The sequence below is a fragment of the Dermochelys coriacea genome, chromosome 23 (assembly GCF_009764565.3).
Source record: "Dermochelys coriacea isolate rDerCor1 chromosome 23, rDerCor1.pri.v4, whole genome shotgun sequence".
Classification (NCBI taxonomy): Eukaryota; Metazoa; Chordata; order Testudines; family Dermochelyidae; genus Dermochelys; species Dermochelys coriacea.
In genome coordinates, this window is record NC_050090.1 from 7,132,109 (window position 1) to 7,142,638 (window position 10,530).

The 10,530-nt window shown below is 59.1% G+C and overlaps 1 protein-coding gene across 3 annotated transcripts; it reads left to right on the top strand.

Moving 5' to 3' along the window:
* The first annotated feature begins 595 nt into the window (after positions 1–595).
* On the top strand, positions 596–8,752 carry ADAD2 (adenosine deaminase domain containing 2). 3 transcript variants are annotated; one of them, XM_043501321.1, is made up of 9 exons: positions 596–671; positions 3,406–3,514; positions 3,982–4,107; positions 4,686–4,836; positions 5,405–5,572; positions 6,129–6,343; positions 6,884–7,118; positions 7,683–7,815; positions 8,233–8,752. In XM_043501321.1, the coding sequence occupies exons 2-9, from the start codon at positions 3,496–3,498 to the stop codon at positions 8,341–8,343; spliced, it is 1,158 nt and encodes a 385-aa protein (XP_043357256.1). In that variant the 5' UTR covers positions 596–671; positions 3,406–3,495; the 3' UTR covers positions 8,344–8,752. The 3 variants fall into 3 exon arrangements, with proteins under 3 accessions (XP_043357256.1, XP_038237951.1, XP_038237952.1); XM_038382023.1 differs by having other exon boundaries at positions 606–671; positions 3,408–3,514; positions 5,402–5,572; XM_038382024.2 differs by lacking the exon at positions 596–671 and adding an exon at positions 1,857–2,144 and having other exon boundaries at positions 3,408–3,514; positions 5,402–5,572.
* Positions 8,753–10,530: the final 1,778 nt, after the last annotated feature.

Consider the following 10,530-nt stretch of genomic DNA (forward strand, 5'->3'; position numbering starts at 1 on the left):
CCCCCCGGAAGGTTGGAAATCAGGGTCCCCATCATCAGAATAAAGTCCTCAGGAAGGATCGACTGAGTCTTGTGCGAGGGATTATTTTGTTAGCATGGCCCCTGCTACAGAACCACTGCTACACGGCACCCAGGCGTCCGGGACACATAGCGGTTATAGGGAAATAAATTCCTCCAGCGGAGGGGGTAAAGGGAGGGCGGCCCCTAGACAAGATGGGAAGCTGCGAGGTGGGTGACAGCAGGGACGCCTGGCCCTCAAGGCTGAGACTCACCAACTCATCACAGCAGTGGCTGCACAAAGTGCCACCAGATCCTGTGTCTCTGCACCCCCCTCCTTGCTGCATCCCGGGGGGGGGCGTGTCTGGTGACTTCATCCCCCCCCGTCTGTCCAACTCACTGCAGCCCCCGCCACCCGCTGCACCCCAGGGGTCTCTCTAGCTCACTGCAGCCCCGCTGCGCCCCGGGGGGGTGTCTGGGTCACTGCCCCCCCCTCAAACACGGGGCTGGGGAAGCGTCCTTCTTGCGCTCTAATTGGTCAGGGCTCTGCCTCCTCTTCCTATTGGCTGTGTCGGGGGGGCGGAGCTTCCCAGGGCGGGGGCGGGGGTCAGGGCGTCCCGAGGCTCCGGGAGGTGGCTCTTGAGCAGCACGTGGAGCAACCTAGAGCGCGAGAGGGTAAAGGGGGTGGGCCCCCCCTTAGCTCCCCCCAAATGCCTTCCCCCCTCCTTCTCTTCTCTTCTAGCTCCTGCCCCCAAACACCTCCCATCCTCCCCCCTTTTCTAGCCCCCTGCCCCAAATTCCTCCCCTTCTTCTAGCCCCCGCCTCCAAATACTTCCCATCCTCTTCCTTCTTCCCCCAAAGACCTCCCATCCTCCCCCCTCTTCTAGCCCCTGCCACCAAATTCCTCCCCCCAAATACCTCCCACCTTTCCTCTTCTAGCTCCCCCATCCTCTCCTCCTCTTCTACCCACCTGCCACCCAAATACCTTCCACCCCTCCTTGTCCCCAGCCCCAAATATCTCCCATCCCCCCTCTTCTAGCCCCCAGGCCTGCCTCTAGCCCCCAAATCCTTCCCATCCCCCCCTCTTCTAGCCCCCCACCATCCTTCCTCTAGCCCCCAGCCCTGCCTCTAGCCCCTTCCAAACACCTATCCTGAGCCCCCAGCACTCCCTCTAGACTCTCCCAAACACCATGACCCTTTCACTCCCTCCATTTATAGACCCCCTCCCCCAGCACCCACCCTGATCTCTAACATCCTTTCCTGTAGCCCAGTGGTTTTCAACTTTTTTTCATTGGTGGACCCCCAACACATTTCAAATGGAGGTGCGGAGCACTTTGGAAATCTCAGACGTGCTCTGCAGACCCCCAGGGAGCCACGTACCATAGGTTGAAAACCACTGACCTAGACCCCCCCAAATATCTACCCCAGCACCTCTGTCCTCTAGACCCCCTGCCCACCCCCTCTTTCCTCCTCTAGCCTTCAGAGATAAAAGGAACCAGAAAGGTTCCCGAGAGCTGGGCAGGCGAATGTGTTCTGGTGAACGTGTTGCCTCCTCCACAGGCTGGCTGGGGGGAACGGACTCTAGTGTTATTTATCCAATCCGAATAAATAATCCCTCTCCAATTGTAATCTCAGATCCTCCCCTAATTTTCCTCTAGTTCTAATCCTGCCTCCTCCCCTGCTAAACCTGCCTGTTCCCTCTACCCTGGCAATATCCCTGCCCCCTCCTCTAATCCCACCTCCTTCCTAATCTGTTTCTGTCACTAATCCCACCTTCTTCTCCAATCCCACCCCCCGCAATGAACCTAGCCCCCTCTTCTAATTGCCTTCCCCAGGACCCATCTCTAATCCTGCCCCCTCCTCTCATTCCCTCCCTCTGGGACTAACTCTGCTTCCCATGCTTGGCTCTAACCTCCTAATCTTCCCCATATCTAATTCCAGCCCCTGGTCCCCTCCTAGCCTCCCCCTTCCCATTCTGCTGTCTGACCCACAGCTGGGCTCTTGCTCCTTTCAGCTGGCATGGAGGGGCTCCACCAGATGATCACCGAAAACACCGGCTGGGGATTTAGCTCTGGATCCAGCTCTTGTCCCCGTGGGAGTGCCTAGACTTGGAGGGGAAGGATCCCTGGCCCAAGCCTGGCTTTCCAGGTTGCGCCTCCTGGCCAGGGGGTGCTAGTGTGCAGGGGGCAGCTTGTGGTGGTGAATTTGGTTGAGCAAATATCAGGGCTGGATTAAACCAGTCCGGAGTCCTAGATGCATCATGGCTTTGAGCTCTGCCTCCCTCGCTGTGTCTCTGCCCTACCCGAAGTGACAGGGGTGACGCTCCCCTCCCCGAGGGGCAAGGGCATTGGTATGGGGCCCTATCCCCAGGAGTAGCACAGGGCCTGCTCTTCTCTGGTGCAGCGGAGGTGACAGTCCTTGCAGGGGGCCATACTAGCCCCAGCTGCTGGGGTGGGGGCAGGCAGGGTGGGCCTTCCGCTCTCTCCCCCTCCTGTCACACACAGCTTCCGGGGGTTGGTGTTGGCCAGGCCCCCTGGAGCATAAGGCCTGGAGTCAACACCCAGTGAAGCTGAGGCAGCTCCCCCTCACAGTGATAGGCTCAGGCTCCTGGTGGGCTCAGGCTGTTGGCGGCTCAGGCAGCGTCAGTCACATCCCGAGCAGCTCCCTCTTTGCAGCCATGGGCCCAGGCTTTCAGCAGACTCAGGCAGCGTTGGTCACATCCCGAGCAGCTCCCCCCTTGCAGCCATGAGCCCAGGCTCTCAGCAGACTCAGGCAGCGTTGGTCACATCCCGAGCATTTTCCCCCTTGCAGCCATGGGCTTAGGCAGCATTGTTACCTTGGTTACGCTTGAGTTACATTTTCTGAGCTTTTCTTGCTAACCACAAGAATGGTATTTTGCTTTTGGGTGCAAGGCGAGATCCTGCTGGAGTCTTGTGACTTTGGGAGCCTCTGCCATCACCCCTGGTGGTTTGGGGACAGGCTGGCACATGGCAGGGAGCTCCCAGTACAGTTTAACCAGATAAGACTGAGATGGAACAGCGGGTGGGGAAGAGTGGACCCTGTTTGGGGGGGAGCCAAGGTGGGTGAGTGGGGCGGGTGTGTGGCTGCAGGCTGGGGGGAAAGCTGGACATCATGGCGTAGTGCGGGGTTGGTAGAAAGGGCTGGGGTTGGTTGGATGGATGGATGGATGGATGGATGGTGTGGCATAGTGTAGAGTGAGGATGGGGGTGTGTATGGATGGCATGGCCTAGCGTGGGGGGCCAGGAGGTCGGGTACAGGGGGTGGCTGGATGGCTTTGTATGGGGTGAGCAGTGAGGCTGGGGTGCAGTGGGTTTATCTGGAGAGACTCATGCCTGCATTTCCCCCTACCCTGTGCCAATATCCGTCCCTGGTGTCTGTCCCCCCGCACAGCCCTTGTCTGGGCTGATTCCACCCTGCGTTCCCTGTGAGTGGCAGTTCCTGAGGACGTGCGCCAGAAACCCCGAGCCAGCTGCTCCATATGGAGATGGGGAACCCAGGTGAGTGTGAAGGTGACTCCAAGCAGAGCAGCACTGGGCAGCCGGCCCCATAATGCCAGGTGGGGACCCCAGAACCCCCAGCCTGTGCTGATAATGCTGAGCATCAAAGACCTTTAATCTCTAGGGAGTTAGTGAATAAGCTGGGAGTAGAACCCAGGCATCCTGGTTCCCAGCCCTCCTCCCAACCCCCTGCTCTAAGCACTAGACCCCATGCTCCTCCCAGAAATGGGGAATAGTGACACCCCCTTCCCCCCTGCTCCGTGTGCTTGGTCTGAGTTCCCCACCCCCTTCCCCATGTGCCCGGTCTGACTCCGTCCCACTGCTTCTTCTCCCCCATGTGCCCGGTCTGACCCCCACTGGGCATAAGAGGGTTACCCTGACGCCTATCACCGCAGCATCTGGGCCAAGTCCCTCAATGCCCAGGGACCACATCTGCTCTCTTCACATTCCCCGTCCCCCTGCTGCAGACACCGTGTTCTCCCACGTGCATCGTTGTGCGGCCCTCACCAGCGACACGTTCGACCGGCTCCTGGCAGGGGACCCGCAGTACTGGGGCTGTAAGAACAGCGTGGCAGCCTTCATCCTGGAGCGAGGTGAGGAGCATCTGGCTGGTCAGGCCCTGCCCCCCACCCACTGCCAAGGCCGGATGGCTGCAGGAGAAGCTCACCCTTCCCCTGGCACCTTGAAGGAACCGGTTGAAGAGATGCTGCCAGGCAGCTGATGGCCGGCGGGGGCTGACCCAGGCTGCACTGTGGTGTGTGTTGGACAGAGGTGGCGCTCTCCCCAGCAGGGGAGATGCACCCAGCCCTATTGGTGGGGTCTATGGACTGGGGAGAACCCTCCGCAGATGAAAGAACAAATGGTTGGCTGATGATAAATGGGTGGGTGCGTTCCCTGGTGCTGGGAGCCAGGACTCCTGGGTTCTATCCCCAGCTCTCAGAGGGGTGTGTCATTTAAAGGTCGGAGCCAGGAATATTAGCTAGGAAACCTGCCCACTGCCTTCTTCCAAATTCTAAGTGATGCGGAAGTCCAAGAACCAGGAATAGAACCCAGGAGTCCTGGCTCCCAGGCCCCTGGCTCTGATCACTAAACTGGAGGAGTCACAGTAGTTTGAGGCTGGGGCAGTGATGAGGGCCTCAGCATTGTGGTTGAACCCTTCTCTGCCCTGCAGAGGTGATGGACACGCAGCAGGATTGCAGGGAGAGCTTTGAGCTGGTGGCGCTGGGCACTGGCGATACCTGCTACGGTGGCTGGCTGGATTTCAGTGGCCGGCGGGTCCATGACATGCACGGCCTGGTGGTGGCTCGCCGGGCGCTGCAGAGGTGAGATGTGCTCCGGTCACTAAGCTGCAATGTGAGGCTGGCTGGACGGGCTAGAGATGGGGAGGGGCCGACGGGATCTGGAGGAGCCAGCCCATAACAGTCAGGGAGGGGCCCCAATCCTCCTTATTGAGGCTGGAGCCTAGCAGTTGTAGTAGGAGACTCTGTCCCTCCCATAGGCAGGAATCAGACCCTAACTCCACAGCCCCCCTGCTCTAACTATTGGACCCCACTCCCCTCCCAGAGCTGGGAATAGAACCCAGGAGTCCTGTCTCCTAGCTCTCCTTCTATAACCCACTGTATGGACAGGGTGGCTGAGTCCTCGGGGGAGGAGATTAATTTAGGGTGTTATTTGGGCTGGAGAAGTTGGGGTGATGAGTGTTGGGTTTTAAAGCGACGGAGGGCAGAGAAAGGGATCTAGTCCTCTGTCCCATTGTGGGTTTTCTATGGACGGATGTGAAGGTTGGGGAGATCAGTCCGATCCTGTCGGGGTGGGGGCAGGGTTCGGAGCTCTTGTGGGACCAGAGCCTACTGTGATGGGGGATCTCTGCTTCCTCACTCCCCCCAGCAGGTACCTGTACAAACAGCTGTTGCTGGGGTGTAGTGTGAAGGAGCCGGCGGACCAGGAGAAATGTATCTTCCAGCCCTCGGCGGAGGGGGGGCTGCTGGCCCTCAAGCCGAAGGTCTTTGTGCACCTGTATCTAAGCTGCACACCCACAGGAGCCTCCGAAAACTTCCCGTGAGTGTGTGGGTGGGGCGGGGGGGGGCTGGTGAGTAGAAGGGTCGAGGGTGTGGGGCGGTGCTGGGGAGTGCCAGGGCAGTGCTGTGGGACACAGGAGTGGGGTGGTGCTGTGGGAGGGTGGACTGAGGAGGCAGAGCTGGGGATCAACAGTGCGGTAATGGAGGCAGAGGAGTGGGACAGAGCTAAAGGGCAGGGTGCTACCATGGGGCAAAGGAGCATGGCAGAGCTGGGGAGCAGTACTAGGGCGTGGCAGGGCAGTGGGGTGTAGCTGAGGGGCAGTCCTGGGGGTGGGGGCAGAGATGTGGGGCAGTGGGGTGGCAGGGAGATGCTGGAGGGTGTGGTGCTCAGGATGGTGGGGATCTGCTGAGGGGCAGAGGTATGGGTTGATGCTGGGGGGGTGCTGCTGTCAGGCTGGGGCCTGTTTGTCTTTTTTCCCTAGAAACCAGCCCTCTTTGTAGTGGCTGATAAACCCTGAGCTGCCCCCAGCCCAGTGCCCCTGTTCCCTGCCCCCCTGTGACCTGCCGTGCCCGTCCCCCCGCCCCGCTCACTGCAGCATCCCGTTCCCTGGGAGGAAGCCCTCGGTCGGCCTCTACGTCCATGCCAAGGGTGCGCTGACGCCTGTCCCCAGCTGCCCCCCAAGCCTGCTGGCCACCTGCGTCTGCTGCGCCTCCGGCAGTGACAAGCTGAGCCGCTGGAGCGTGCTGGGCCTGCAGGGGGCGCTCCTTAGCCACTTCATGGAGCCGCTGTACCTCTCCAGCATTATCCTAGGTGAGAACTGAGGCTACTGTGGGGCAGAGGGGTTGAGTGGGGGGTGCTGGGCTGCAGGGGGCTCAGTGGGGAGGTGTAATGCGGAAGGGGGGGGTCAGTAGCAGTGCCAGACTGCAGGGAGTGGGGTGGAGGGCTAGTGGGGGGCACGATGATGCAGGGGGGTTCAGTAGGGGGCACTGTGCAGCAGGGAGCAGAGCATGGAGGGGGCTCGATGGGGGTACTGTGCTGAGGAAGTGGGCGAGGGGGTGCTCGGGTCTGTGGAGTGGGGTGGAGGTTCAGTAGGGGGTGTTCTCCCCGCGCAGCCCTGACCCCAGCATGGCTCAAGGGGGCACTGTGCCATGGGGTGGGGGGTCTCAGGAGGGGCGCTGTGCCACAGGGAGGGGGCAGGGGCTCAGTAGGGGGCGCTCTCCCTGCACAGCGCTGACGCCCCCGTGGCACAAGGGGGCGCTGTGCTGCAGGGAGCAGGGCGGGGGGCTCAGTGCCTTGGAAGGGGCCATGCAGCAATGGCTCAGCCTCTGCCTCTCTCCTCCCCCTGCCCAGCGGACCCCGGCCCCGACCAGCCCGCCCTGAACTGGGTCATCAACGAGCGGCTGCAGCTGGGCCCTGAGGCCGGCCTGCCAGCGCCCTATGCCCAGCATCAGGTCTGCTTCTTCCTGGGGCCCCGCATCGGCCCTCTCAGCTCCAGCCCTGAGAGCTGCAGGCTCAGCCTGAACTGGTGCCGCGGGGACGCAGCCCCAGAGTGGGTGGACGGCGCCACTGGGCTGGCCATGCTGAAGTGAGTGCGGGGGGGATGGGGATCACGGTGCAGGGGGGTAATGAATCTCTGGGTCCCCTTGGTATCCTGAGTCCCCTGGTTGGTCCTGTAGTGCTAGCAGGATGGGCGATGCTGGGAGATGATACCCAATGGACTAGGTGGGGGTTGTACCCCAGAGGCTGCTCTCCGAAGCCAAGCTCCTCTGTTAGATCCCCCATGAACACAGTGCTTGGGCTCCCCCAAGATGGTGTCTCTGCCTCCTGCAGTGCCCCCCATCTAAGCCCCCTCCACAGTCCAAACCTGTATCCCCCCTGGAGCTGAGCACTGGAGCCTGGTTCACCCTCTGGTGCGGCCACAGCATGTGACACGAGCGAGTGGCTTGGTTCCTAATGGCAGAGAACAGCTGACATCCCAGTGTTAACTAGCTGCTCCGTGGGTTGCTGCGGGTGGTGGGGCACTGGGGCAGAGGTGTGTCTGTCCCCAGTCTGTGGGTAAAGCCGGGTCGCTGGCACCCACGGCTGTTGATCAGCAGCTGGAGCTGCCCTTGCCCCCTCTATCTGAGCGTCTCCTTCCTCTCCCCCCCAGAAACCCTGCCGCGGAGGACCAGGTCTTCCCCAGCCAGATCTGCAAAGCTGCCATGCTGCGCTACTTCAGGCAGTTGGTGCAGCAGATGAACTGGAAAGCTCTGCTGGCACTGCCCACTTACCACCAAGCCAAGGTTGGGCGCTGTGAGGGGGGAGGAAGGGGGGACTGCCAAGTGCTGAAGGGAAAACGCAGGAGGGTGGGGTATGTGGGTATGTCAGGAAGACTGGTAGGAGTCAGGACTCCTGGGTTCTGCTCCCAGCTGTGGGAGGGAAGAGGGGGCCAGTGGTTAGAAGAGGATGGGGATGGGGACTTGGGGTCAGGACTCCTGGGTTCTTTTCCCATCTGCCACTAACTCTGCATGTGACTGTAGTTAGATCACTTCCCCAGTTTATGCCTCAGTACCTGTTCTGTCCCCCCCAACTCCAGCTCTGTAACATGGGGCTGATTCTGACCCACATCTGACTGCGAGACTGAAACCCTTTTGCTCAAGAGTCTGTTAACTCTGCCGTGCCCTGGCCAATTCCCGGTGTGCCTCTTTCTCCCTCTTTAGATCCAGGCTGCGTCTTACCAGAGTGCCAAGGAACAGCTCTTCGCTCACCTGATCACCCAAGGTCTTGGCAAGTGGCCTGAGAAGCACCTGGTGGACAACTTCACTGGTTAGGCAGTGAACAACTTCACCCAGGGGGTCTGGGGAAAGGCCCAGGAGAGGCCGGGAAGCAGTAAAATCTAGAGACTGTTGGAAATTTCAGGAGTTGGGGTTAGGGCTTTTAAATTCTGTTTGCTATGCTGCATGGGGGAGGGGCCAGGGCTGTGCAATTAACAGACCAAGCTGTGAAGAAGGCCCACTTTTCATTTGATTTTTCTTTGAAGTGCGAGGGCGATCGAGTCCCCGGAGTGCTCCGGCTGGTTCAGCCCTGTTGGCGCAGAGCAGCTGCCAACCTGCTTTCACGGATGGGTTAGATCACCAGACTGCACAGCGCTGCCACAGCAATGCCAGTGCAGTTAGCCCAGTATTTCTCCCTCTGTATCAACCTTGTCCAGTGGTGAATTACACTCGTTTATTAGCTAGATTGAGCTGCTTTTGGTCTCACTTGCTCGCTCTAAAGCAGATTTTCCATCCCTGGAATCATTCTCGTGGCTCCTTGAGCCCTTACCAGTGTGTCCGCAGCCCTTCTGAAGTGTGTCCATGAGAACAGGACATGTGCCCCAGGCTGCATTGAGAGCTATCACCCCCCGTCCTTCCTTTGACAGGATCCCCGTTGGCTGTTCACTCTCTGAGCCCCAACAGTGCCCGAGTGCACCTGTGCAATTGTCTGCCACCAGACGCAGCGAAATCCTGTTCGTTCTGCTCCGGAGCTGCTGGTGGTGGTTTGAGTCACTGCAGTCTGGCCTTAAGAAATGCAAGAACCTCAAGGAGTGAGCTGGAGTCTGCTGGCTGGGGAATGTGATGCAGGAGGGGGGAGCATGGCCCAGGGGTTAGAGCACGGCCCAGGGGTTAGAGCACTGGACACCTGATTCTATTCCTAGCACAATGCCTGGGCTTGTTGGGGGACCATGGGCGAGTCATTTCCCTGCTCTGTGCCTCAGTTTCCCCATTTGTAAAGTAGAGACAAGGCTGCTGACCTGCTTTGCAAAGTGCTTTGTGCTGGACTGATGCACATCTATAACTGAGAGCGAGGAATCAATTGGAGGTGGAGCCTTTAATTCACAAGCCCTACAGATCTCAGCGGTGTTCAATACTAGGAATAAATTGCTGGCCCTTGCCAGCATGTGCCATTTCTGGGCCCCATGACCTACCGCCAGCAGTGGCTAGTGACAGCCAAGCCCTGGCAGACATGCTCCTGTTCTGAGCGTTAACTTTATTTCAAAGGCAATAAGATAACTACCAAGAACAATTTTTCCAAGAAGTCCATTAACCCAGCTGCCAGTTCCAGCCCTCCCCCACCAACACCCATAACCTCAGGCCCCATCAAACACACATCCCTTAAATCCCCCATTCCTCAGGAGAGGAACGTCTGGCTCCTATCATGCATGAGCCAATGAATGCAGCAAGGTCTTCGTCTCTCCACAGGAGCAATCAGTGCGGAGGGATCCTGTCAAAATATTAGTTGTGAGCCAAGGGGGAAATGTTGCAAAGGGGGGGTGGGGTGGGATTCTGCCAGGGAGACAGGAGATCCTGGGTTGAAATTTTCCCCTCTGTCACCTGCTCCCAATCTTTCTAGTCAAAACCTGCCCAGTTCACATAAGTTTTGAAGGGCCCATTCTCCTCATCCCATATGACCTCCTATGTAACCCAGGCTGGAGCCTCACAAACCCTAATTCCTGCATTCAGCCCCTAGCTGGTGGTGGAGCCTGCTTAGCTCGAGAATGAGGCAACAATCTCGCTGAAAAGCCAGAGTGCTGAAGGCTCCATCCTGGCTCTGAGCTGGTCCAATGGTTCCCCACCCACCGTGTTACAAACCTTCACCCCATTTCCCAGCTGAAACTCCCGGTCACGGGATCTCACGCTGCATTAACAAGGCTCCTGCTGTCAGAAATCACCTGCTACTGCAGGTCCTGCAACACCCACATCGCTTTGCCTTTCGATCCAAGCTTTGAATTTTCAAGAAATCCTTCCAGCCATACTCAGCCTTGAGCCGGGGTCGGGAGGAGAGAAGTTCAAGCGCTCATGATCTGCCTGCAATGATATGTCTGAGGAGAGACCAATGGGATGCGGGAATATCATTTGTTGGCCCACTTCTTCCGAGGCTTTGGAGCTCCAGAGAGCTCCTTGTCCAGCCAGCTGCAGACAAGCTCAGGGCAGCCCCCCAGCAGAGTCTCTCACCAGCACAAGTTGGTCCCCTGGACC

Bases quoted from the DNA above. Each gene is read 5' to 3' on its own strand.
- ADAD2 (XM_038382023.1), top strand. The intron at 5,573-6,128 runs GTGAGTGTGTGG...CGCTCACTGCAG, and splicing joins GGAGCCTCCGAAAACTTCCC to CATCCCGTTCCCTGGGAGGA. The intron at 7,119-7,682 runs GTGAGTGCGGGG...TCTCCCCCCCAG, and splicing joins ACTGGGCTGGCCATGCTGAA to AAACCCTGCCGCGGAGGACC.